Here is a 27,553-nt window from a genome sequence, read left to right on the forward strand (position 1 = left end):
ACTGATGATGCATCATAATGTATATATTACGCCTGATTTTGTGTACAGTCAGGGACTTCGCAGTGTATATGCGTGTGTGTGTGTGTGTGTGAGTGTATTTTTTAACATATTAATTTCGTTTCGGGGAATTGGGATCATGCGTCGTAAAGACCACTCTCAAAACCAATGGGATTCCCTCTAAACATCATTATCGTTTAGCGTCTCTTTAAATAATGACAATCGCGTATTTCGAGGTGTATACTTTATTTAAGTTGCTGAATTATAATGATTAAATTTCTATAATGAATATAAAATCACCAGGACGCCTTAATAAACCATAAAAAACATTAAATTCAGCCGTTTTATTCTTAAATAAAATATATTCCCCGGCAACCACGCCAACGTGTGGGCAGCCATATATAAACCTTCGAAGGGCGGGCGAACTGTCACGTATTCGGTGGAAGGCAGACATTAAACCTCTTATCTTCGTGACGCCAAGGTTAGTTGACCAAACAACTCGCACCATATACTCACCAACTCCCCAGGAGGTCAAGCAGTTAACAAAGGTCATTCATATGACACGATTTGGGCGAAAATCCTCACTGGAAAATTAATATTTTCGTCCATTTTTGTTCCCTTTTCGGTGATATTTACAACATTCTCCATCTTTTCCAGATTACGACAATGCGTCCTTCCTTCTGCGTCTGCGCCCTCCTCGGGTTGTTCCTCATGGCCAGCGTTTTGGGCGAGGCAGAGGGCCAAGACCTGAGTGATCTTTTAGGAGGGTTGACAGGGGACGGCCTGGTGCAAGCTCTGACGTCACAGCTCGTCGGGTAAACAAATAGCTTCTTCTTCTTCCTATTTTTTTTTAATCGAGCCTAAAATTACGGTGAATATTAAGTTCAGATGAAAAACCTTAAGTTTTATTGAAGTAATTGTAATGTATACCGTTGGTAATATAATTTTTATATAGTTAAATTGTTAGAAAAATGTTTTATTGTCAGTTTATACATATATATAATGTCAAATGTGGTGTAATTCGAAAAATTACATATCAAAAAGTCTACGTATCATTCAAGATTCCGTGACAGTAATATGTGACGCACACCCAAAAATAACACACACAGACACACATACCACTTCTGTAAAATCATTACGAGAGAATTCCCGCCTAAAATAACCATTTTTAAAGAAAGTCTTCCTTCTTTACAACAGACTGTGGGAAACTGGTGACCTGGAATTCCTAGACCACGTCTGCAGTTTCCAGGTCAAACCGAAGATCAAGAGGTGGGAACTCTACTTCCGCGGGACAATGTGGTGCCCTGGTTGGACGCCCATCAGAGGAACATGTAAGTCGTGGGACCCTTGGTTCATTTTTTAAAGATTAGAGCACCAAGAAGGGCGTGCAAGCCTGTTGGGTAGGGGCGTGGGTTGATAGGATAGCAGCCCAAGGCGTGTAGTAAAAGAAAATAGATATTATACATATAGAATGGTACTAGGAGTAGTGGTTTGCTTTCCTGGTAGGCCAGCTACAGACAAGGCCTGTAGCCACAGTGCTGTTGTTGCTAGACTGTCTACAGAGGATTTAGGTAGTGTTGGAATACATGAAATACCCATTGTAATGCAATTCTTTATTTGCTGCCCATTTTTTGTACTGCACAGAGACCTTAAGGCCTACTTTTATGATATGGAAACTAGCTATACAAATTGACAGCCCGTTAGGCTTATCCCACGTGAATAGTCATTCTGTTTACATAATAATAACTATTAAATCCTCTTTTTTTATGAACAGCCGAGACTCGGAGCCGTTCGGGCGTCGTGAACCAGGCTGTCGCAGATTTCGTACAGAAGGCCCTGGCATCCGGACTGGTGACGGAAGAAGAGGCCAGGAACTGGCTGAGTCATCAGTAAATGGCCCCCGGGAGCCTCCCCAGGGGGAGTTTTGGAAAGCAGTGTTTCGTGAATGTCAGAAAGAAAAGTCAGTGTTGCATAGATTATAAGATATAGAACGCATTCCGTACTGAGGAATGGCCTGGTTAAGCCCCAGAATTTATATATTTGCACACTTGTGAATAAGTAAGTTATGGCGCCTGGTTGTAAAGGCGTAATGATTTACATATATATTTATAAATATATCATTTATGAAAGAGATTGTGTATTCCATTGTCCTGTGTTATTTAAAGTTTTCAAAATGTGCAATTTACGAAAGGAATTGAGTTGGATTGACGAAAGTTGAGAAATATTATGATGATTCTGTTTATTAATGTTTAAAGTTTCCATATATAAAAAATATTAAGATGATGATTATTATGAATGAATGTTTCTCGTCTTGATGAATATTTCGTTGTGTAAAAGTTACAAAACTCAAGATTATTTTTGTTCTAATGTCATGACGCAAATAGAATATGAATGAATATTTCTCCTCTGTTAAGAAGCGAGAAAAAAATGCAATGTTTAATATGACAAAGTGTCCTTTCACTTATCAATTTTAACTCGTCCTGTTTACAATAGACCATTTTCTCGTTGGAGACAGAGTGACGTCACATCCTGTTTACGTCGTTCCCGTAAGAAAATATGGCACAACTGAAAAGACTTTATTTTAATGCTAAGCAAAGGTCGCCATTTCCTGCCTTCCCCAGAGGACCACGACAAAGAAGGCGGATATGGAGAAATATGATTTGTGTTTGTTTAGACTTTGTTGCTTCAAATTGTTTGAATGAGTCCCGAGGTCCAAATGAGGTCCGGTAACCCATTCAACACCTTACCTTACCACACTTATAAGACTTATGTGTAAGTGTATATTAGACTAATTATGTATAAAACACACACAAAAAACTGCTTTATTTGTCGGGGAATTTATAATGCAAATATAAAGAGATATCTTCTCAAGAGCTGTTCTTATCTGATAACCTCTGGGTACTAATTCCACGTGGGATCTTGGCCAACATTTTAGGCACCCCTCTCTCTCTCTCTCTCTCTCTCTCTCTCTCTCTCTCTCTCTCTCTCTCTCAGACTTATACAGAAGTCTGTGAGGTATCTCCCAGCTCTCGTAACGTGAATTTGGTATTAAAAACTCCCAATTATTTTCAGTCAGGTCCAAAGAAATCTGTTGAAGACCGGAAATCATTTCTTTTATTCACACACCAACGTTTTTGGAACCATTTCCCCATCTTCAGGGCTACAAACAGAATTAATTTTTACAGTATTAAAAAGTATATGCTAAAATAAGCTAATAATTATAAGAAATCTAGTTATGTCATATAACATTCGTTAAGCTAAAAGTAAAAAAAAAAAACTACAAAGCGACTTTAAGCTAAAAGTAAATTAAAATTACTCGGAGTTCAGTGAAATAAGAGGTAAAAATAAAAAAAATAAATAGATAAATAAATTAAAAAGTAAAGGGTTTTGTCTGACTTACTGTTAAGAGGTTTGGCTGTTAACTGCTGTTCGCCAGCAATTAACAGCCAAACCTCTCAACAGTAAGTCAAACAGAACCCTTTCTTTTTTTATTTATTTATCTATTTATTTATTTATGTTTATTTATTTATTTATTTATCTATTTCACTGAGTTATGAGTAGTTTTAATTTACTTTTAGCTTAAAGCCGCTTTGTAGTTTTTTTTTACTTTTAGCTTAACGAATGTTATATGTCAAAACTAGATTTCTTACAATTATTAGCTTATTTTAGCATATTTTTAATATTGTAAAAATTAATTCTGTTTGTAGCCCTGAAGATGGGAAATGGTTCCCAAACGCTGGTGTGAATAAGAAGAAGAAATGATTTCCGGTCTTCTCGCTGTCCTGTTTATTAAATATATTAACACTTGATTCATCTCTCAACATCACCCACAGGTTAAAAAAAAGGAAAAAAAAGGTGGGGTGGACGTGACCAGTTTCGACTTTATTCCCAAGTCATTGACTTGGAAAGAAAGTAAACTGGTCACGCCTCACACCCAGCCTTTTTTTTTTTTTTTTTTTTTTAACCTGTGGTGATGTTTGAGAGATGAATCACATGTTAATGTGATTATGATCAAATATGTTTGTTTTTGTGTGTGAACTTCATGTCACAAACACTCGTGACTTACATTCTGACACACACAAACATTAAGTCAAGAAACATCGTTCCACATCGAGTTCCTCAGTACCTTGGGAATCACTTTCACCCCGGGGGATAAACAAGTGCTTGGGGAAGCACTTGTAACTAATAATTCCCCTGGGGTGAAAGTGATTCCCAAAGGTACTGAGGAACTCGATGCTAAAAACGACGTTTGTGGCTTAATGTCTGTGCGTCGTATGTGACTTATTTTGATGTTACCTATTAAGCTACTAAAAATGCCCAATAAAGAATCCTATACCTTAGGGGAGAACCACCACTCAAGGGAATTGTTGTCAAGTACCTGGGGAGGCACTCAACTAGATAAGTGCCTGGGGAGACACTTACCTATTACAATTCCTTGGGTGGAAGCCATTCCCAAGGTTTCGGGAACTCGATATCGAGCGATATCTGTAACTTAATATTTGTGTGTGTGAACTGTAGTCACAGACACAAGCTACTCACAAATGATTCCTTCTACCTTGGGGAGAACTAACACTTCGGGGGAATTATAATTATCATCAAGTACCTGGGGGGAGGCACTTTCAAATCATAATTCTCCTTGGGTGGAAGTTATTCCCAAGGTTTCGGGAATTTAGATCACACGAGATTTGTGGCTGAATGTCTGCCAGATCCAGGACTCGGGATCTCGTGGCAAAGTCACTCACACACTTAATATTTGTGTGTGTGAACTGTAGTCACAGACACAAGCTACTCACAAATGATTCCTTCTACCCTGGGGAGAACTAACACTTCGGGGAATTATAATTATCATCAAGTACCTGGGGAGGCACTTTCAAATCATAATTTCTTGGGTGGAAGTTATTCCCAAGGTTTCGGGAACTTAGATCACACGAGATTTGTGGCTGAATGTCTGCCAGATCCAGGACTCGGGATCTCGTGGCAAAGTCACTCACACAGATTCACACAAAATCCAAAATCCCATTTTGCACAATTAAATAAAACTCGTTATTCCATTACAAATCTTAACACTAATTGTTTTTTTTTTTTCAATTTTATATTTTTTAGGGATTTTTGTGTTTTATATTTTTTTTTGGTGGGGATATCACTATCCACCATTTTCTATTTTTTCCATAATCACAAAACTAAAAGTAAACTGATTTTCCTTACAAAACTTAACACTAGTTCACTTAACACTAATTATTTTTTTATTTTTCTATTTTATATTTTTAGGATTTTGTGTTTTATATTTTTTGGTGGGATATCACTATCCACCTTTTCTGTTTTTCAACATTTACAAAACTAAAAGGAAAATGATTTTCCTTACAAAACAACACTAATTCACTTAACACTATTTTTTTTTCACTTTTCCATTTTATGTTTTTTAGGGATTTTGTGTTTTGTATTTTTTTTGGTGGGGATATCACTATCCACCTTTTCTGTTTTTCAACATTTACAAAACTAAACACACTAATTTTCCACACAAAATTTAGCACTAATTCCTGTTCCTTATCCCGTTGCCAAATACAAGCTTTTCATCCCGCTGTAGGGACTTCCGTCTTCCTTCTTTGCCTCAAAAGAAATCGCCCAAAGTCGCTCCTCGTGTGGTCCTGCCAGGCGCTCCCTGCCTCTGCCGTCCCTGGTCGAATGTCCTCTTGTTTCCTTTGGTGCTGACGATTTCCTGGACCTCGTGGAAGAAGGCAATGGCATCCTTTTCGCTCCCTCGGACGGTGCAGTCGTTGGAGGTGTCGTCCATTTTAGGGCCCTGGAAGGTGACTTTGTGTTCGTTGACCAGCCTCTTGATGTTGTGTCCGCCTCGGCCGATGACCATGGCCCGTTCCTCCTTGTCTAAAACGATTCTGTAGAGGCGGTCTTCAATCCTGGTCAATCCTGGGACGATTTCCTCCTGTGGGAAATGCCTTCCCCCTTGCTGTCCTACCTTGTCCTTTCCTTTGGGAACAGGGGGCTTCATGGCTTCTCTGATGTCTACGCAAGCATCCTCGACGTCGTTTAACTGCCCCTGTACGGTGATGAAGCCCTCTGTTTTCTTGTGGACAATGATCCTGACGTTGTTGTACTTTTCGATTTTCTTCAGGTTCTCTCCTCTGGGGCCGACCAGAAGTCCCTTATGCTGGGCATCCACTTCCAAGCGATATTGGCCTGCCCCAGTTCTGCTCAGTCCTTCCGTTGTGATGTTAGAACCTTTTATGTCGAGTTCTTCAAGGAGGAAACTATGGAGGTGGTCATACGCTTTTTTCACTTGTTTCAGGTCTCCTCCTAAAAAGCCTATTTCCCTCTGGTCCTCTTCTTTCGGAAGAATCAGGGTTACTTTGAAGAGGTTCCTCGCTTCCCTAGCACCTTGTCCGTTGAGGGCAAGAAGGAGACGCCTGCTCTCAAGTCCTAGGTCGAACTGGTACCAATTTAATCCCACAAGCTTAAGGTCGTTTTCCGTTGAAAAGTTCTTGATGTCATCAATCATTGTGGATATGAGTTCCGCAGCCTCCTGGGCTTGTTTGAGCGGGCCAAAGATACTGATGTAATGACGTTCATCATCTTTGTCAGGAAGGTAGATGGCCACATCATTTTCCCTGATGAGTTTTCGAAGGGTTAGTTCCTGTGGCCCCAATACGGCCTCCCTGAATTTCTGATCAACAGTCATCACAAAATCTTCTTTTCCTACCGCAAACAGCCCTTCCGACACCTGAGTCAGCTCATTGATGTTGAAAACCTTATCCACTCTGAATCTGATTTCCTTGTAGAGCTTTTCAACATTTCTCTTTGGTCCTGTGAGCTGTACCATCCTCGTACCATCGTTCCGGACATTCATGACGACCCCGTGGTCTTGCTTGGCCATCTTGGCAAATTTCCCTGCTTTGCCAATGATCTGTCCCAGATCCAAGTCTTTCTCACACTGGAAGGAGAAGGTATTTCCTCCACACTGTTTGAGAGGTCCACATCTTTGGGGTCGTGTCGTTTTCCAGTCATTTCCTGGTGCATGACGTTTTCCTTCGAGGGTTTTCGCAGGGCCAGTAATTTTTGGTTCAGGAAGAATCTTTGCAGTGTTAGCATAGGACATTTTTCCAGCCTCTTCCTGAATCATTTCTTGAGATCCACAGTCCTTCTTTTCTTCCTGAGGGACATTTTCTTCTTCTTCCGCTTCTTTCGTGGTGAGATCAGGTTCCTCCTCGCTTTCCTTTAGAAGGTCTTTTTCCTCTTCCAATTCTTGAATCAGAGTAGCTTCTTCTTCTTTTTCGTCTTCATGTTCTGGTTCGTCCTCCTTTGCTAAAATATTACCAGGCTCCTCTGCTTTTTCCTCGAGAGGAACTTTTTCCTCTTCAGCCTCTTCCTGAAGGGGAGCATTGTCCTCTTCCTTTTCTTCATGAGGAGTCGGGCACAGATTTCGGTAGACGTCGTGTCCTCATGCCTCCTGGGCCATCCTCTGCAGGGACCTCTCGAAGTGATATGCCGACAATGATCTTGCATCTTTCTTCCTCCTCGAACTCCCAATCTTCGTCCTCAATCTCATTATCATCTTCTTCAGTTTCCCAGTCTTCTTCCACAAATTTCCAGTTATCTTCGAGATCACTCTCTAATTCCAGACTTTCGTCGTCGTCCTCATCCAGCCATTCTTCCATGATGGGGAACGTTCTGCGTTGCACAATAATGAAAGTCTGTTTCTTTCGTCTTCCTGCTGGCGAACCCTCTTGAGGATGGCGGCAAAATTCAATCCATTGTCAGGCTCAGGTACCAATTCCTCAGGAGGGAGAGAGCTCTTCCATAGCAAGGTCCTCAGAATCGATGTCACATCCATCGATCTCCTGTTCGTCGAGGATTTCCTGAATGTGCAGGAGGGCCATTTCGACTCGATTTCCAGCGCCCTCCAGTTGGGCGACTTCCTCGGTGTCATCTTCGGGGAAGGACGAGGCGAACGTTGTAAAATTTGGTGAATTCGTGGACCTCTCTTGATATTTTGCTCAAGATACGTCTTTCCTTCTTCGACAGTGGGAATTCATACAAGTCTCCATTGATTAATTGAATTTCCTTTTTTCACTTTTCTCTTTCTCCTCTGGGCAGTTTTCAGATACGTGATCTTCGGAAGGGGTTTCATTCTGAAATCTCTGGATGAGAAGTTTCTGAAATATCTTCTTCCTTCACTTCTCTTGTTTCCTCCTCTCCTTCTTCTTCCACTTCTCTCCTGTCCGTATCCCCTTCTTCTGAGTTATTTATCAAGGTCTCGTCATTCTCTCCAACAATGTTCTTCATTCCTTGGAATAAGAACATTGTAATGGCAACGGCATTCAGAAACAGGAACACTCTGGGCCAAAAAACAAGATTGTCTATTTCTCGAAGAACGTCCTCAGCCGCTGCGGCAGTTCCTTGCTTGCCCTGGAGAGCGTTCTCACCAGGGCTTGCAAGGGTCCATCGCAGGCGGTCAGAGTCGGTTCCTCGTATCCGATATGAGTTGTAAGTCCAATATAGTCCAGAAGGAAGTGCAGAATGCGATGCATTTTGTTCTTCCTCCTGAAATCCAACAGAGTTTCACGGCGGCATCACAGCAATGGAACTCGGTCTCGAGAGACTTCGTCCAGTTGATGCCTCCGGCCAATACGATCCTAAGTAGCAGCATGAAAGCAGCGATGAAAGCTCGAATGCATTGTTAACACTTTGGAAAATCATTGTAATAACGATGCAGATACAGACGCCTTTCCTTATGCTTAGTTTCTGTTTAGGGTGCCCGATCTTCGGGATTGGCTTCTGCGAGACCTGAAGGACTCCTCCGGTCCCTGGGGAATCCTGAAGCGGAGTGTATGTGGCATTGGCTTCTGCGAGACCTGAACGACTCCGATCTCTGGGGAATCCTGAAGCAGAGCGGCTCAAGGATTGGCTTCTGCGAGACCTGAAGGACTCCTCCGGTCCCTGGGGAATCCCGAAGCAGAGCAGCTCTGGGATTGGCTTCCGCGAGACCTGAAGGACTCCTCCGGTCCCTTGGGAATCCCATAAGTGGAGCGGCTCCGGGATTGGCTTAGGCGAGACCTGAAGGACTCCTCCGGTCCCTTGGGAATCCTGAAGCGGAGTGGCTCAGGGATTGGCTTCTGCGAGACCTGAAGGACTCCTCCGGTCCCTTGGGAATCCTGTAAGTGGAGCGGCTAAGGGATTGGCTTCACGAGACCTGAAGGACTCCTCCGGTCCCTTGGGAATCCCAAAGGGGGAGCGGCTCAGGGATTGGCTTCTGCGAGACCTGAAGGACTCCTCCGGTCCCTAGGGAATCCAGAACCGGAGTGTATCTGGGATTGGCTCCTGCGAGACCTGAACGACTCCGGTCCCTTGGGAATCCTGAAGCAGAGCGCCTCCGGGATTCGCTTTTGCGAGACCTGAAGGACTCTGGCCCCTGGAGACTTTGGATTGGGGGCCTCAGTAGCTTCCCTCGACCTCAGAGGGTGAAGGATATCAGGAGACTGCCTTGTGGCGGCCATCTTGGAAGGTCTGGTGACTTACCTTTGCAATTTGAACAGGGGTTTTTGTGGATTTTGTTTGTCCTGAATGTTTAGTGTGTAAGTGTTTGGTGAATGTTTAGTGAGTGTTTGGGGTTTTGTGAATGTTTAGTTTGTAAGTGTTTACTGTTAGAGGTTTTGTGAATGTTTAGTGAGTGTTTAGTTTGTAAGTGTTTACTGTTAAAGGTTTTGTGAATGTTTAGTGGGTGTTTAGTTTGTAAGTGTTTACTGTTAAAGGTTTTGTGAATGTTTAGTGAGTGTTTAGTTTGTAAGTGTTTACTGTTAAAGGTTTTGTGAATGTTTGGGGTTTAGTGAATGTTTAGTGAGTGTTTGGGGTTTAGTGAATTTTTTAGTTTGTGTTTAGTGAATGTGTAGTGAGTGTTTAGTGTTTAAGTAATGTTCAGTGAGTGTTTAGAGTTTAGTGAATGTTTAGTTTGTGTTTAGTGAGTGTTTAGGGTTTAGTGAATGTTTAGTAAGCATTTCGTGAATGTTTAGTGAGTGTTTAGGGTTTAGTGAGTGTTTAGAGTTTAGTTTGTGTTTAGTGAGTGTTTAAGGTTTAGTGAATGATTTAGTGAGTGTTTAGGGTTTACTGAATATTTAGTTTTTGTTTTAGTGAGTGTTTAGGGTTTAGTGAATGTTTAGTTTGTGTTTAGTGAGTGTTTAGTGAATGTTTAGTTTGTGTTTAGTGAGTGTTTAGTGAATGTTTAGTTTGTGTTTAGTGAGTGTTTAGTGAATGTTTAGTTTGTGTTTAGTGAGTGTTTAGTGAATGTTTAGTTTGTGTTTAGTGAGTGTTTAGGGTTTAGTGAGCATTTAGGGTTTAATGAATGTTTAGTTTGTGTTTAGTGAGTGTTTAGGTTTAGTGAATGTTTAGTTTGTGTTTAATGAGTTAGGGTTTAGTGAGCATTTAGGGTTTATTGAATGTTTAGTTTGTGTTTTTAGTGAGTGTTTAGGGTTTAGTGAATGTTTAGTTTGTGTTTAGTGAGTGTTTATGGTTTAGTGAATTTTAGTGTGTGTTTAGTGTTTAATGATTGTTTAGTTTATGTTTAGTGAGTATTTAGGTTTAGTGAGCATTTGGGTTTAATGAATGTTTAGTTTGTGTTTAGTGAGTGTTTAGGGTTTAGTGAGTGTTTAGGGTTTAGTGAATGTTTAATTTGTGTTTAGTGAGTGTTTATGGTTTAGTGAATGTTTAGTGAGTGTTTAGGGTTTAGTGAGTATTTAGGGTTTAGTGAATTTTTAGTTCATGTTTAGTGAGTGTTTAGGATTTACTGTATGTTTAGTGATTGTTTAGGGTTTAGTGAATGTTTAGCTTGTGTTTAGTGAGTGTTTAGGGTTTAGTGAATGTTTAGTTAGTATTTAGGGTGTGGTGAATATTTAGTGAGTGTTTAGGGTTTAGTGAATGTTTAGTTTGTGTTTAGTGGGTGTTTAGGGTTTAGTGAGTGCTTAGGGTTTAGTGAGTGCTTAGGGTTTAGTGAATGTTTAGTTTGTGTTTAGTGAGTGTTTAGGGTTTAGTGAATGTTTAGTGAGTGCTTAGGGCATGGTGAATGTTTAGTGAGTGTTTAGGGTTTAGTGAATGTTTAGTTTGTGTTTAGTGAATGTTTAGTGAGTGTTTAGGGTTTAGTGAATGTTTAATGTGTGTTTAGCAAGTGTTTAATGAGCAATTAGTGAATGTTTAGTGTTTAGCGAGTGTTTAGGGTTTCATGAGCATTTAGAGGGCTTAGTGAGTATTTAGTGTTTAATGTTTAGTGAGTGTTTAGTGTATAGTGATTGCTTTGAATGTTTAGTGAGCTTTTAGTGTATAGTGAGTACTTAATGAATGTTTAGAGAGTGTTTTGTGTTTTATGAGTGTTTAGTGTATAGTAAGTGCGAGTGTTTAGCGAGTGTAATTGCATAGTGAGTGTAAGTGTTTAGTAATTGTACACCACTGTTTAGTTAGTGTTAAGTGACTTATGCAAAGAAAGTCCTATAATTCCCAGGAACCATTGATGCTAAACATTGCTTAGATCCGAGAGCAGATGCTTAGGAGGCCTTGACCACAATGGCTGTTTCTGTGAGGTCACTTTTCTCTGTGAAATTGGGTCAAGTAATAATAATAATAATAATAATAATAAAAAGGTGAAAATAATACTAGTAATAAAGTAAGGCTAGTACTAAACATGGTGAGATACATTTGACCCCCAGGGGCTAGTACTAAACATGGTGAAATGCATTTGACACCCCAGGGGCTAGTACTAAACATGGTGAAATACATTTGACTCCCTGGGCTAATACTAAACACAGAGAAATACATTTAACACTCAGGGGCTAGTACTAAACACAGAGAAATACATTTGACTCCAAGGGCTAGTACTAAATACTGCAAAATACATTTGACCCCAGGGGCTAGTACTATACATGGCGAAATACATTTGACCAACTGGCGCTAGTACTAAACATGGAGAAATACATTTGACCCCCAGGGGCTAGTACTAACCAGGGCAAAATACATTTGACCCCAGGGGCTCATGCTAAACATGGCAAAATACATTTGACCCCTGGAGCTAGTACTAAACACGGAGAAATACGATTGACCCCCAGGGGCTAGTACTAAACATGGAGAAATACACTTGATCCCCAGGGGCTAGTACTAAACACAGAGAAATACATTTGACCCCAGGTGCTAGTACTAAACACAGAGAAATACATTTGACTCCCAGGGGCTAGTACTAAACACAGCAAAATACATTTGACCCCAGGGGCTAGTACTAAATACTGTAAAATACATTTGCCCCCAGGGGCTAGTACTAAATACTGTAAAATACATTTGAACCCCAGGGGCTAGTACTAAACATGGCAAAATACATTTGACCCCCAGGGGCTAGTACTAAACATGGAGAAATACATTTGACCCCCAGGGGCTAGTACTAAACATGGAGAAGTACATTTGATCCCCAGGGGCTAGTACTAAACATGGAGAAATACATTTGACCCCAGGGGCTAGTACTAACCACAGCAAAATACATTTTACCCCAGGGACTAGTGCTAAACATGGCAAAATACATATGAGCCCAGGGGCTAGTACTAAACACGGAATTGACCCTCTGGCGCTAGTACTAAACATGGAGATGTACATTTGATCCCCAGGGGCTAGTACTAAACACAAAAAAATACATATGACCTCCAGGGGCTAGTACTAAACATGGCAAAATACATTTGACCCCCAGGGGCTAGTACTAAATTAAATTTCTCTATAAATTCAGGGCCGGCTCGTCCTTAAGGCGAAACTAGGCAGTCGCCTAGGGCGCAAGAATGAAGGGAGCGCAAGAACTGGGAACTAAATAAATAAATAAATAAATAAATAAACAAATAAATATATATGCAAAGCAATTATATATATACAGAACAATTATAACAATTATACATAAATTTATATATCGCTCATTAATTCGAATAATGTCATATCTCAAAAATCCTCATTTTTCACTAGAGAGGTATTTACCTTTTGACACATGATTACAAATATTCGCCAGCGATTGAAAAACTCTGTATTGACTTATTTGATGCAAAATTTGTTAGTGAAGAGAACTAAGGCAGTCTAGACTTAATTTTTTCAAATTTAAATATTATTATAGCAGTTTTAATAAACATGATACGAACTTGTGACGTTATGAATCCAAAACTAAAGACAAAGTTGATAATAACAACAAATAATACGTTATATCTACAAAACTATTGTGTTTTAAAGGAAGGATTTTTAGTTAAGTGAATAAAATGACGCTCCTTCATTGTAGTTAGCAAATGATAAGGACAAGAAAAACGCTGAATAAACTTTCAGATTTATTCTGTAAAACATAGCAAAATAATCAGCATCTCTTGAATAAAAAAATAATTCTCATTTATAAGCAGAGACAAAAACATAAGAAATAACTTTGGTCATTTTAAGCCTCAACGAGACCTTTATTAGACTAGAACTAAGTCTTGAAATAGCAACATTATAGATAGAAAAAAGAGCAAACATAAATGTTTATTCATGTATCTATGAAAGAAAGAAAATAATAATTCCCATCCATGAACATAGAAAAAACATAAGCGATGTGAAATAACATCTCATAAAGTTTTTAGCTACCTGTTTAATTATTACCTTTGGCAATTTTATGCTTTTGGTGAACGTTTCTTAGACTAAAATAGTTGAACAGACAAAAATGCATTGTAACAGAAGTATCTAATGAAAGAAACAAATAAGTAGATGTTCTAAAGGTTTTCATAGAAGGGCTTGTACTGTTTAGGGATCAGATTCTCAGTGCACAATTTCATTAAGCCATCTTTCTTGGCTTGGGATATTCCAGGCTTCGAATTGTAACAAGGTATCAGTGTCACACCGTCACTCTTCTTCTTTTTAAGTACAATCACTTCATGAAAATCCTTCTGATAAGAGTTTTTGCAGAAAACTGAGCAGGGTGACTCGCTTGATAATTTCAAAGCTTTAATCTGGTTCATCTTGATGCCTTTCATGTTCAAAGAACCCAAATCTGTTGCAATCAGTTTTATGTTAAGGAAATCTTCAAAGGTCATTTCTTTTACTTTGAATGGTTCTCCCCTCTTTTTTGCTGTTCTGATTCCGGTAATGAAAGTTTCAGGCAGGAAAATTGGCCCACTTTTTCGAAGCCTTTTCATATTTCGTTCAATGAGCGAATGGGCAGAATCGCCCTCATTCTGGGTGTGCCCTCGAATCAAGTACTTGTGAGTAACAGATTTAATATTCAAGAAGTTGACTGCGTATAGGTACAATGAGAGCATGAATTTGTTTTCCTGCTGGCCACCACAATTATCAGAATAGAATGTTATATCAGTAATTCCCTTTTCTGAGCATTTTTCATGAAATCTAGTACACAGCTACCCAATTCATTCACGCCTCTGTGACCATTTGATTCGTCCCACACATAGCAATAACATTCATTGGACTTTAAATCATAGATAGTGAAGTTCAGAACGTTGAGCTTTGATGTATAGTAGAAGTGAGAAACTTCTCCTTTGGGAAGAGAGAAGACTGCTTGTAGGTCATACACTGCGACAGCATGGGTAGATGGAGTAGTTGTTTTGTCCACATTTTTTCGTTTCTGGAGAGCTGCTTCTCTAAGTGATGTTGGTCATAATTTTCTTTCAAACTCTGTTTCTCAGCATCGGTTTGCATTATGAAACGCCTCACAGGTATCACATTGGTCTTTTTAGGGCTGAAAAATGAAATATTGTATTCATTTTTGAATATGTTATAGTAGTAGGCATAATTTACATATTCAACTTTTTCTTCTTTACAAATGTTCACATAGTCTCTATGAAGTTCTGCAACTGTTTTACTGCCATCTATGAATTCTCTCGATGTATTTGCTCTCATGTAGTGGCTTTCTATTCTTGGGATGGAATCGATGTGTTGTCGTACTTTGTCCACAGTAGATTGGTCGAGACCTTTAGTCTTGGTGTGCTGTCCTCTTTTTCAGGCTCCATAGGACTCCTACCACTTTGCCCTTTTCTCTTGTACTGTGCGAATAGGCCTGTCGTTAATATCTAAAGTATTTTTGAAAAATAATTTGCAAACTCTCTTTTTTTCACCATCAACATTGAAGAAAAAAGCATTATTCAGGTTCCTTGGAGGTCGCTTTCCACCAACACGAATATATCTGTAAGAGGCTCGATTTGTTCCATGCAATTTAATATGAATAATCGTTGCTTCTCTAAAGATCCTAATTGCCAATAATCACTAAATATGGTTTCTCTCTCTTCATTTGAAAAGGTTGAAAAGCACTTAAGCCTACATTTTTCAGTGCAAGGAGGCTTCATTGCTCTTGCAGGTCTCTCCCGGTGATTCTTGGACGCCATCTTGTAAGATTTTCCTTCATTTCTAAGTTTTTTCTGTGCATTTCTGTACCATGTTTGTGGGTTTTCTCTTTCTTTTAAAACCTTTTTTTTCTTCGCTGGACTATTGAAGATGCCTTCTGTACCACTTTGATCTCCTGAATATTCATCACTATCATTACTCTGGTCTTTTTCTGTAGTACCCAATAATTCTGGCTCGGGAACATAATCTTTGTCTTTAACAGAATCGTCTGAATCCACTAAAGCAGAGGAGGAAGTGCTTGATTCTGAGGAAGAACTGCTTGATTATGAGGAAGAACTGCTTGATTCTGAGGAAGAACTGCTTGATTCGTCATCAGACGTGTCCTTAGGCAATTGAACATTAGAATCAACGTAGTAGTTCTCGCCCAAATCAGAAGTGGTAAAATGTTCTTCATTAGAAACTAAGTTTATGTGGGCTTTAGAAGTAGATGGTTCTCCTTCCAAAGAGGTGTGAGAGTCCTCATCCATGTTCTTACTCTGCCTTTGCAAAGAGTCACTGGCTCTTTCTTGTAACGATCCTAAAAAATGGAAATAAAGAAGTTAGCATGAGAATATATATATTTTTAATGCGTGGAAAAATTCAAAGATGCTAACAATTTGAAACAAAGAAGTTAGCAAGAGAATTTTTAACCCTATTTAGATCTGGTTTTCTTGCTCTGTCTGTGGGGCGTGTTATCAGTTGAAATCAAATATATTCAAATTTCCTTATTATCAAGTTGTGATTTAATTTTTTTTTTTTAAGCTGTAAACTGATGGGATAAGCTCCTGGCTTTCATCTAGCCCATGGTTGTGAAAAAAGAGAAAAACAAAGGGACTCAAGACTTTAGGTGATGATAGACCTGTCTCTTGAAGGAAGAAAGATTATAAGTATCAGGAAAAACACCTGCAGGAAGATTGTTCCAAAGCCTAGAAGTGGTAGGAAGAAATATTTTTAATAACATGCGAGAAGTACCATTTTCTAATATATTCATGTGCAAAAATATTCATAATATCTGCTCTCAAACGTAGTGGCAGAAATAAATGAAATAATTTTGAGAACAGCTATGGAGGCCATTGCAGGAGAGAAAAAAAAATCAGGATAGCACACAAAAATCACAAGTATTTTTCAATGAGGAATTCAGTTGTAACAGGATAGAAAGTGAGCTTGTTATGAGTTCAAAAATAATACACCAGATAGGATTAAAGCAGCAAATATTTACGACTTAATACTCATAGATTAATCACAAATTACCTGTGTCAGCATCATTGGAAATTAGCTTTAGGCCTATGCCATGGCTATTCTTCGCTAGAGCTAACTTCAGAAATTTTTCCCCGCGTCCATTCATTTTATTGAACACAGATGGAGTGGGCAATATCTGCAAAAAAAAACTAATAGTTTTCAGACAATCGGCACATCTTTGCTAGATTGGTTGAATGTTAGTGGCTATAGTGTCATAATTCAAAATAATTTTAATGAATTATTTCACACGTCTTCATACTTCAGTTTTAAAACGACCCATTTCTACCTAAAGTTCAATCAAAAGGCATCTTTACATCCTAATTTTGTGACAATAATGACACATCTACAGATAACCAACAAGAGTGTCCGCATTTTCAGTTGCAGAATGTATCATTTTGTTTACACCCAACAAGGGTGTCTGCATTTTCAGTTGCATGTTGTATCATTTTGAAATAGTTTCCAAAGCAGCTAAGTACGTCTCAAATGAATATTGTATTAAGACTAGAATAATACACTGTAACACTAAATAATCCTTTACAAAAGATACTTACATTCGCTTCAAGATGGGCACATCAAGACATATGTCATTTCAGGAATAAGCTCGCACACCCATTCCCCTGTGAGGGTCGAAGCACAACAAAGATGAGACAGTGTTACCACTAAACTATTGCGCTATTGTTCTGGTGCAATGGAGACATTTAGCGCCACCATTCGGGTAATTTTTCAAGTAGAGATATGACATTTACACAGTTAAAAAGCTTGCATTTTGAGGAATATGATGGTGTACTCAACTCAAAATTCTCGATTTTTGAGATATGACGTTATTCGAATTAATGAGCGATATATATATATATATATATATATATATATATATATATATATATATATATATATATATATATATATATATATATTAAATAAAGAAAAATATACAGAAAGCTACAATGACTTTTTGCATAGTTCCATACAATGTTCAACTGAAATTAAACATTTTCTAAAGAATGACGCAGTTTTATACTACATACAAATACAATAAAGCAAGGATACATTTAGTTTACTTGAACTGAGTAATACCGAATAGACGGAAAACAAAGTAATGTAGTTAAATGTTCGAGTCAGTTGACAAATATTTCTGCACCAATTCTTTAAAAGAGAATTATTTACTTTTAATAACCTAATAATATTAATTTTAGAATGAATTATGATATGCTTACCATAAAAAAATGACGAAGTCTTATGATATTATCGAGATTACATCATGCCATACGCGCATGGGCCACGCAATCTCTCTCTCTCTCTCTCTCTCTCTCTCTCTCTCTCTCTCTCTCTCTCTCTCTCTCTCTCTCGGACATTTTTCCAGATTTTTTTATTTATTTATTTATTTATTTTTTTATGCTGCAACCCACATCGAGCAACGTGTATTTATACAAGTTACCGTCTACTCGTCTTACTAAAAGTAAAGTTAGTGTTTCCTCTCTGAAAGCTACAAAGGCACTTCACTTCTTTTCTTTGGTGAGTCACACCGTGAGGGGAAATCTTGAGCACAGACACACTGCACATTCCCCTACATGTCTACAAGTTGAGACTCGAGAGTGAGGCTACTAATAATTAATTCAAGTCTTCAACATTCCCGGGTAGACCGTAGAATCGTAGATCCTGCATATGATTCCACCAAATTCGTGATTCATCACTTACCAGGTAGGAATAGGCCTAATTTTTGGTCATTGATTTAACTTACACAGTATAGATGTCGGAGGGTAGCCGATAGATCACAACATCGACATATTTTTTCTTGCTAATATTAGTGCATGTAACTTGATATAGGCCTAGCTGCCTGCCTAAGGTATTATGGTGACAGAAAATGATTACTCGTATGATATACTGATAAGCGATAGTAAGATTTAGCGATGATAGTTTTAGCTCATTTTAACTGATTCCGTACAATATTATTGAGCAGATTCTCACCAAATTATATTTGAGGATAGTAGCTAAGCTTTATTTCAGAAAAGCTTTTACTAATGTTAGCATAAAATTGATTTTTCTAATAAAAATTCGAAAAAATTAAACCCACTTTCAAGCGTGTGTTTGTTTTTAAGTGGGCTTTTTTTTGGGAGGGGGTAATTGCCAGCCCTGATACACACACACATACACACACTATACTTTTATATATATATATATATATATATATATATATATATATATATATATATATATATATATAAAAATATATATATGTGTGTGTGTGTGTGTGTGTGTGTACATTGAATGTGTGTGATTATATATATATATATATATATATATATATATATATATATATATATATATATATATATATATATATATATATATATATATATAAAATAGTTGTTATTGCTTAGTCAAAGTGACTCCATATTTAGCTTGCATTAACATTTTAATTTCAGCATGTCTAAGCTGCCATCTGGAGCTCAGTATGGCAAGCGTAAAGCTGAACGAGAAAAAGAAGAAGCCAAACGACAAGGATCATTTCTGAAGTATCTGCTGCGGGAGACTGATGAACTGGGTCATGAATCTCATGATGCAATCGAAAGTTATGCAAAATCAGAGAAAAAGACAGACAAGGAAGTAGAGATGAAATGTAAAGACAGCATCACTATGTCTGCGAGAGAAAAAACAGAGACAGCACAGCAGTGGGGGTAGATAATGTATACATCGTGTCTACACACCAGATTGCGGAGACAGCAGCAGAGATAGCACAGGTAGAACCTAATGACAGGACCGATACGCAAGATGAACCAGAGACAGCTAACAGTAAGATGATAGAAGCTGGAAACAGCACCAGTACACAAGAAAAATCAGAGACTGAAGTAAACGTTCAGGAAACTGCAGACAAAGATAAGTCTGAAAATGAAGGCACAGTGACCAAGGATGAAGAAAGTAACACACCAATGAAGCACTCTGGTAGGCCTACACTGACTGATATAGACTACAGTGATCCAGCAACATGGACTAGCCATGATGATCAGTTAAGGCAGCAACTAGTGCAACATGGACCCATGCAGATATTGGATGTCAGGGTTTCCAAGAGATAAAAACCAGAGAAAGTTTTCGAGCTTCCATTATCAAAGACATTTACCCAATGGAGAAGTTATGCACCGAAAGTGGCTACAATATTCAGTGTCAACTGATTCTGTAATGTGCTTCTGTTGCAAGTTGTTTGGCATGAAACGCATTTCTTCACTTTCTAGTGTTGGATTACGCGACTGGAAAAACTTGTCATCATTACTGTCATCACATGAAAAATTACCTGATCATTTGGACAATGTGGGCAAGTGGAAAGAGCTTGAGCAGCGTTTGAAGAAACACAAAACAATAGATGATGAAACCCAGCGTGCAAGAGAAAGAGTTGAAAATTATTGGCAACAAATCTTGGAACGACTTATTGCCTTAGTAAGGGTACTTGGTGTGCAGAATCTCTCTTTTCGAGGAACAAATGAAAAATTGTACAGTTCAGGAAATGGAAATTTTTTAAAGTTTGTAGAACTAATGGCATTGTTTGATCCAGTTATGAGTGAACATCTGCGGAAGATAAGGAATGAAGAAACACATGTACATTATCTAGGGAAAAACATTCAGAATGAATTGATAGACATATTAGCAAATGCTATTAAGGAAGAAATTCTGAGAAATGCACGTGCTGCAAAATATTTTTCAATAATTTTGGACAGCACACCTGATGTGAGTCATGTGGAGCAAATGACAGTCATAATCAGGTTTGTTCAAGTTGATGAAGATAATGCTGTGATAGCTGTGAGAGAACATTTCTTGGGTTATGTGCCACTGCAAGAAACCACTGGTGCATTCATGGCTGAAACTATTCTGGAAGAGTTCAAGAAAATGGATCTGTGCATTGACAACTTGCGAGGTCAAGGTTATGATAATGGCAGCAATATGAAGGCAAGCACAATGGTGTGCAGAAGAAAATCCTTCAAAGAAATCCCAGGGCGCTGTTCGTGCCATGCTCAGCTCACACATTAAATCTTGTGGCGAATGATGCAGCAAGTTGCTGCTTAGAAGCAACTAATTTTTTCGGCCTGATACAAAAGCTCTATGTATTCTTCTCAGCCTCAACTCATCGTTGGGATGTACTGAAACGTCATGTACAAAGCTTAACAGTAAAACCTCTGAGTGAAACACGATGGGAGAGTCGGATAGATGCACTAAAACCCATCCGTTACCAAATTGGTGACATATATGATGCTCTTACTGAAATGGCAACAGACTCTACTCTCCTTGGATCATCTGGAAATTCCACACGTGCAGAAGCTAAAGCTCTTGCAAATGGCATTGCAACATTCAAATTTTTGGTTTCATTGATCGTTTGGTATGACATTCTTTTTGAAATAAACATTACCAGCAAGCAGCTACAAGCAAAAGAAAATTATATTTCATCAGTATTAAAACAACTGGAACGCACTAGAATGTTTCTAGAAGAGAGAAGAAGTGATACAGAGTTTGAAAAGGTACTAGTTGATGCTACTGAATTGGCTAATGATTTGGAGATTGACCCATTTTTTGTTGCAGATTCCGTTCGTCTTAGGAAAAAGAAAAGGCAGTTTGACTATGAAGGAGAAGACACACCAGTGCAGAATGCAAAAGTGAACTTTAAAGTTAACTTATATTTTGCTATACTCGATGTTGCCATCAATTCTGTACTGGAACGTTTTCAGCAACTGCAGCAGATGAAGTCTGTTTTTGGTTTCCTGTATGATGTGAAATCACTTAATGGGATAACAAAACACACAACTTATGGAACATTGCACCAAGCTGGAAAAAGCACTACGAGATGGAGAAAGCAAGGACATAGGCGCCACTGACTTGTGTCATGAACTTCAGGCAGTTGCACGCCGCCTTCAGCCTGACACTGTCATTCCCCTGGATGTTTTAAAGTTCATTTGTGAACAAGGGCTGATTCACAGTGTACCCAACACATTTGTTGCCTTGCGCATTCTGCTAACTTTGCCTGTTACTGTGGCGAGCGGTGAGAGGAGCTTCTCAAAATTAAAATTAATTAAGACGTATTTGCGGTCTACAATGACAGAAGAAAGACTTGTAGGTCTAGCTATGGTCTCTATTGAGAACGAGATCGCACAGAAAGTTGATCTAAAGAATCTAGTGGCTGATTTTGCCAAGAAAAAGGCACGGAAAGCACATTTTAGTTATCTATAGTTGTAGCCAACAATCTAGAAAGACTCAGTGCTCACTAAAATTGAATTTCTCATTTCTGCAATTGACAGATATTGATAAATTTTAGTATAAAGTTACAATTACATTATAATTGAAAGTTGTAATTGTAAACAGTTCCTAATAATATAAAATTTAAACAATTGTTTCTGAGTTATGTTCATGTTTACTTCAGAATTATTAATTATTCTCACTACTTTGATTTCTAGTCTTTTTGTTAATAATTCAGTTCGTAGTTATGAAGAGAATATCACATTCTCTTCAATAACTGAGATTAATATTATATGTTTTCTACGTACATAGCTTTCAATTCCTTTCAGTACATTTGAATTCTAGTCTTTTTCTTTAATAGTTTAGTTAGGGAGTTTTAGTTACTTAAGATTTGTTCTATTAATGAATGAAAAAAATGTTGTAGAGGCCATGTTTTATTTTTTCCCCCTTTTTCAGCTAATTTCAGCTTAATATTTGGTAGCTGGATTTACAATTAAACTATCCCGAAATGTCACCCAATGGGGAGCTACTGACTACTGCTCACCCCAGATCTCCTAGCTGGTGGACCTGGGGGCGCAAATTAAAATATTAGCCTAGGGCGCAGGAAACCCTAGAGCTGCCCCTGTCTGTACCCCCCCTTGGAAACAGATATAATATTCCTTGTAGGAATATACGTAACGTTACCGATTTTGCGATCTAACTCCAGAAAGCAATGGGGTTTCGACCCTGTCTCCCTCCATCTAACACTCAACCCACGCAGACCTCCCCCCTTAGGTCCCACACACTCTCTTTTTCTCAGCGAGACTTTTGCTGCTTCGTTTCACGCATCCCTCTCTCTCTCTCTCTCGAAGGTCACAACGATCTCTCTCTCTCTCTCTGATGTCACAAAGATCTCTTTCGTTCTCGCATTCCACATTAAAGAAATGAAATGGGTCATCTAAGGAAACGCAATCTTTCCTACAAAAATAGATTTATTATTTAAAGCAACCCAACAAGTAATGAATAAACAAAGTAAAGATTAAAATGCATCATAAATGAAATTGTCAAGTAAAAACATCTAACTCAAGATTTAGTCTCAGTCCAACTAAAAATCTGATTGTGGCTAATAGCCTGCAAATTCAAAAGCTCTCACATACTCTATCTTAGACATTGTAAAGTCTAGTCTCAAAAGTCTACCACATAAGAAATTTAGACATTGCAAAGGTTTTTGCAAATGTATTCTCTATGATCACACCAACATGATAACATCATGTTCTCTCACTATGTTCTCGCCACACCACCACCGACATCTGTCGAAGGAATTAAGCACAAATAATACTCTCCCAAAAATATTCAAGTGCAAAACATAGTAATGAAAAGTCTAAAATGCATGAGTAAATAGCAAACTGGTAAAATATAGAGCACAATAAAATAGAATATTGAAATGGTAAAAGGCTACGTCCACTTCCCACACAAGTTCAAAAATGTCTTGAAACATGGTAAAAAACATAAGTTCACGCTTCACACAGAAAAACGAAGAGTCTGAACTGTACCTTATTCTGCCAATTCTAAGAGATTGCAACACTCAAAAGATAATGTCTTCACGATCTCGCTCTAGCTCCGCTAATGAACGATCGAACTAATTTTTTTTAGCAGAATTAGACACAAAATCTAGATTTCTAACGTCACGAACTCATGTATGCACATACCAACTCGGTCATATGACAGAGCCAATATCGTGTGTTCATCAGGTTAACTGCTGAGATGACCAACTATTTGCTGAATGCCATGATTCTGCAACTGACTGCTTTGCCCCAGTTCCATCTTACAGCTAACTCCCCTTTCATCACACTATATAACACAGTAATATTAAAGCGGCCGTATTTTCTGAAATATATATATCTGGCGTCAGTGAAAGATGTTTTTAAACTAAATGATATTTTATTTAGAAAACTTACATTTTTTTGGTGCCTGATGAATTATTTCTTTCTTTTCGATTCCTTTAGCTTAGTCTGTGTCTCTCATAGCAAAAGTCTTGTTTAGACACTACCTGTTTTAAAAGAGTGGAGTTAAGTTTGTTTGCAACTATTTACCCTCTAACAAGATGAGAAAGTTTTTAAATAGTCTTTGATCTCTTTAGCATATTCGTAGCAGAGGTCACCTTCCCTTCGTCTTATAGTCATTGTGATTTCTCGAGATTATCTATACGAGAATAATTCCTTCAATTCTCTGTTTCATAAGAAATTCTTAAAAGGAGAAACAGCTGCATCTTTCCCTTAAGCCTCTTTGTATTGTTCACACGCCATCAATTCTTTCCTTCGTCTCAGCTATCAAGGGATATGTGAGACTTATTATCTGTCTTGTCTTGGGTATTGCTGTCATATTTCGTGTCTTCTGTCTCTCTCTCTCTCTCTCTCTCTCTCTCTCTCTCTCTCTCTCTCTCTCTCTCTCTCTCTCTCTCTCAAGAGAAAGGGTTCAATTTCAGGCCATTCATTTGATCTATAACCCTAATTTTGCCCCTCTCTCGATCTTCCCAGACGCTCCTCTTTCTCCTAAAGAAAGTGGTTCTTTCTCTGTGTCTACTCTGCGAGTGTGTAAATACATACATAATCACATAAACACACACACCCACATATATATATATATATATATATATATATATATATATATATATATATATATATATATATATATATATATATATATGTGTGTGTGTGTGTGTGTGTGTGTGTGTGTGCATGTAAGTGTGTGAGCGTGTGTGTGTGTGTGTGTGTGTTTAATATCCCTTTAATAGGCCTTTTCATCTCAAAGATGGCAGCACATGAATGAGAAACAAAACACCCATGTATACACAATCATGTGTATAATATAAACAAAGTTTGGAAAATAAAAACAGAATCTTTAAACTTTAATTGATTCAAGTACTCACTCGATGAATCAAATGATATTCTAGAAAGCTGAACCACCAAATTTCTGCAAAATGCCTTTTCATCCTAACACTTCAGAACTTGAGAACACAAAGCCCCGAGGTCGAGAAACATTGTTACCCATGTGAATTGATGACAATATTGCTCTTATTGGGGTTCTTTCTGTGCAAGAATTTTCTAAATTGGAAACTATCGGAATCCCCTTCCATAAGCACTGTTCCACGAAAGAAATTATACGCCAGTATTCCATACATCCAAGATGACAAATTTAGAGTTCTGCAAGTCTGTAATTGAAAAATACTTAATATGTTGCAAGTTATTTCAATTCCAAAAATCCCCTTACAATAGGGATCACTTTTTAAATTCTAAAGCACATGATCTGCCCACAATGCAATCTCAGTCGTATATAAATATACTTGTCCCCAGATGTAATTTGGGGAACTTACGTAGGTTCGACTAAGCGATTGCTCAAGGTCACAGCTGATTCACATGATGGTGTCAGCCATCGTGCTGGCTGCAGATTGTCCAATCCCAAATTTTCTAATATCAGAAATCACACAAAAATTTGTAATACCAGCATTAACTATTCTGACTTCTCTGTCTTGGGCCAAACAAGCCGTTTACACGAGCAGCTTATCTTAGAGTCATTATTTATTAAGCAGTTGGGGCCTGTTGAACAATCACACCTCCTCTGTACAGCTGTACCTGGCTTGCTGTTTTTCTTCTGCTGCCTCTCCTCCTTCCAGAATCATTCAGCCTTCAGCCTTAGCAAGGTCCAGCAGGTGCTTTTAAATGGTTTCGTTTAATGTCAGTTTTGTGTAATTGTTGGAGACTTCAACCAAAGTTATATCTCCATGTGTTTTTAATTTGTGTTGCTTTTCTTGCCTTGATGATGTAACCATGTTGGTATGAAACATGTCGGCAATAAATGTATCGCCTTTGACGACCGGCTGTTCTTTGTCACTTGTTCTTCTATATATATATATATATAGTATATATATATATATATATGAGCAGCAGCAGTATATATATATATATATATATATATATATATACAGTATATATATATGTATATTATGTACAAACACACACACACACACACACACACACACACACACACATATATATATATATATATATATATATATATATATATATATATATATATATATATACAAAACATTGAAGATCTTCCAGTGCTGTTCTTTTTCCAAAACCAAGATCTCAACATAACACTTAGAGCAAATTTCAGAGAGTTTGATAACTATATTTAAATTTATATTACATTACTATTCAGGTTCAAAGACGATACAACATGTCACCATTACGACACTTTCCAGTCTGTCTCAAGTCTCGCTGGAAAACGGAACTCTGCAGCCGTCACGATTAAACAAATGGACCATGTTTGACAGTTTCCTCCTTATTGATTTAGACAGTTTATTGTTAAACCCAGCCACACATGAGTATTGTTTTAGTAAAAACTTATTTCTCCATATCCGTTTATTTATCGGAAAGATTTTTTTTTTTGTTCTCGAGTTCCTCAAGTGACGGTATTATTTCGTATTGTTTTTCTCCTTTGTTTGCATTTATTCATTGTCCATTATCGGGAAACAAACCCTTTCCAAATTATACTATTGTGAAAATAGAATCCCCTTAAAATGATATTATTGTGAAATCAAATTCCTCTCCAGACTATATGATGGTAAAACATCATTCAAATTCTATTATCCTGGAAATGAAATCCCCACCAAATTATATTATCACAAAAGTAAAATCCCCTACAAATTATATTATCATAAAATTAAAGTCCCAAATCCAAATCATATTATCGTGAAAATCCCAATAAATTACACCATCAAGCCGAAATGAAACGAAATCCACACCGAGTTATAATATAGTGAAAATAAAATCTGGCCAAATGATTGTATCCCATCCCAAATTATATTATTACGAAAATAAAAGACCCCAAATTTTATTATTGTTAAAATAGAATCCTCACCAAATAATAAATTATAGAAATAAAAGTCCCATCGTGAAAATAAATCACCCTCAAAATTACATTATCGTGAAATTAAAATCCCCGCCAAATGATAACTGTAGATTAAATTGGCCGTTGTCATCAAACCTATTTTACAGTCTCGAAGTTCGTACAATTTTTCCTGGTACAAAAAATTATCAAGAAAACAGTGCAAACTAGCAAGAACTCTTCAGGTTCCATACAATGGCGTGGACGTCTTCAGAATTCTCCAGACTTCTCAAAACAACAAAACATTTGATGAAAAATGAATCAAAATAGCAACAGAGACTGATTTTCACAGGTGCAGAAAAAGTCCTCATTAAGACCGTAAAGTCGTATCCACCCCGGGATGGCAACACAAAGTGGATCTTGGATACCTCCTGTTATTTTCATCAACGACAGAAAAACTGTCGCCTGAACTCTGGTGGCAAACTATATTCTCGATATTTCAGGACAAGTTTTGGTATTAGCCCGGAGAGAGAGAGAGAGATAACTGTCGTCTGTCCATGAATTACATTGCAATCTGCTGCTACAAAGAACGAAATGGCCTACTGAAAGAGAGAGAGAGAGAGAGAGAGAGAGAGAGAGAGAGAGAGAGAGAGAGAGAGAGAGCTATGCTTAAGTCGTATCTTACAGTAGTTACCTTCCCAGATCACTACATGTTCAAATGCCAATTCACTGAAATTTCCTCTGGTTTGGTCAGCTTATTGAATAAATCCTGAGGTCACGATTTGCCCTTGGGGTCATCCGCCCCCTTTCCCAAAACAAATCATCTTTATGCATTAATGATTCATAAATGTGTTTC

At 37.9% G+C, this 27,553-nt stretch overlaps 3 protein-coding genes and 1 pseudogene across 3 annotated transcripts; 3 read left to right on the forward strand and 1 right to left on the reverse strand.

Annotated features, from left to right (window-relative positions):
* Window positions 1–409: 409 nt before the first annotated feature.
* LOC136846372 (anti-lipopolysaccharide factor-like) lies at window positions 410–2,128 on the forward strand. Its single transcript, XM_067117171.1, has 4 exons — window positions 410–478; window positions 655–812; window positions 1,195–1,328; window positions 1,772–2,128. The coding sequence occupies exons 2-4, from the start codon at window positions 664–666 to the stop codon at window positions 1,888–1,890; spliced, it is 402 nt and encodes a 133-aa protein (XP_066973272.1). The 5' UTR covers window positions 410–478; window positions 655–663; the 3' UTR covers window positions 1,891–2,128.
* A 12,605-nt stretch (window positions 2,129–14,733) lies between these two features.
* On the reverse strand, window positions 14,734–16,836 carry LOC136846373 (uncharacterized; annotated as a pseudogene).
* A 2,949-nt stretch (window positions 16,837–19,785) lies between these two features.
* On the forward strand, window positions 19,786–20,628 carry LOC136846247 (zinc finger MYM-type protein 1-like). The gene has a single exon (XM_067117052.1). It carries the CDS (start codon window positions 19,786–19,788, stop codon window positions 20,626–20,628), a length of 843 nt encoding a protein of 280 aa, XP_066973153.1.
* A 233-nt stretch (window positions 20,629–20,861) lies between these two features.
* On the forward strand, window positions 20,862–26,140 carry LOC136846248 (uncharacterized). The gene is made up of 2 exons (XM_067117054.1): window positions 20,862–21,355; window positions 26,029–26,140. Exons 1-2 carry the CDS (start codon window positions 20,862–20,864, stop codon window positions 26,138–26,140), a joined length of 606 nt encoding a protein of 201 aa, XP_066973155.1.
* The last annotated feature ends 1,413 nt before the right edge of the window (window positions 26,141–27,553 follow it).

This window comes from Macrobrachium rosenbergii, chromosome 15, assembly GCF_040412425.1.
Source record: "Macrobrachium rosenbergii isolate ZJJX-2024 chromosome 15, ASM4041242v1, whole genome shotgun sequence".
NCBI classification, from domain to species: domain Eukaryota; kingdom Metazoa; phylum Arthropoda; class Malacostraca; order Decapoda; family Palaemonidae; genus Macrobrachium; species Macrobrachium rosenbergii.

What these genes read in the sequence shown, in the direction of transcription:
- LOC136846372 (XM_067117171.1), top strand. Translation starts at nt 664, where the DNA reads ATGCGTCCTTCCTTCTGCGTCTGCGCCCTCCTCGGGTTGTTCCTCATG. An exon ending in CTGACGTCACAGCTCGTCGG is followed by an intron (nt 813 to 1,194) that starts GTAAACAAATAG and finishes TCTTTACAACAG; the next exon opens with ACTGTGGGAAACTGGTGACC. An exon ending in GACGCCCATCAGAGGAACAT is followed by an intron (nt 1,329 to 1,771) that starts GTAAGTCGTGGG and finishes TTTTATGAACAG; the next exon opens with CCGAGACTCGGAGCCGTTCG.
- LOC136846247 (XM_067117052.1), top strand. Translation starts at nt 19,786, where the DNA reads ATGTGCTTCTGTTGCAAGTTGTTTGGCATGAAACGCATTTCTTCACTT.
- LOC136846248 (XM_067117054.1), top strand. Translation starts at nt 20,862, where the DNA reads ATGGCAACAGACTCTACTCTCCTTGGATCATCTGGAAATTCCACACGT. An exon ending in AAGTCTGTTTTTGGTTTCCT is followed by an intron (nt 21,356 to 26,028) that starts GTATGATGTGAA and finishes ATTACTATTCAG; the next exon opens with GTTCAAAGACGATACAACAT.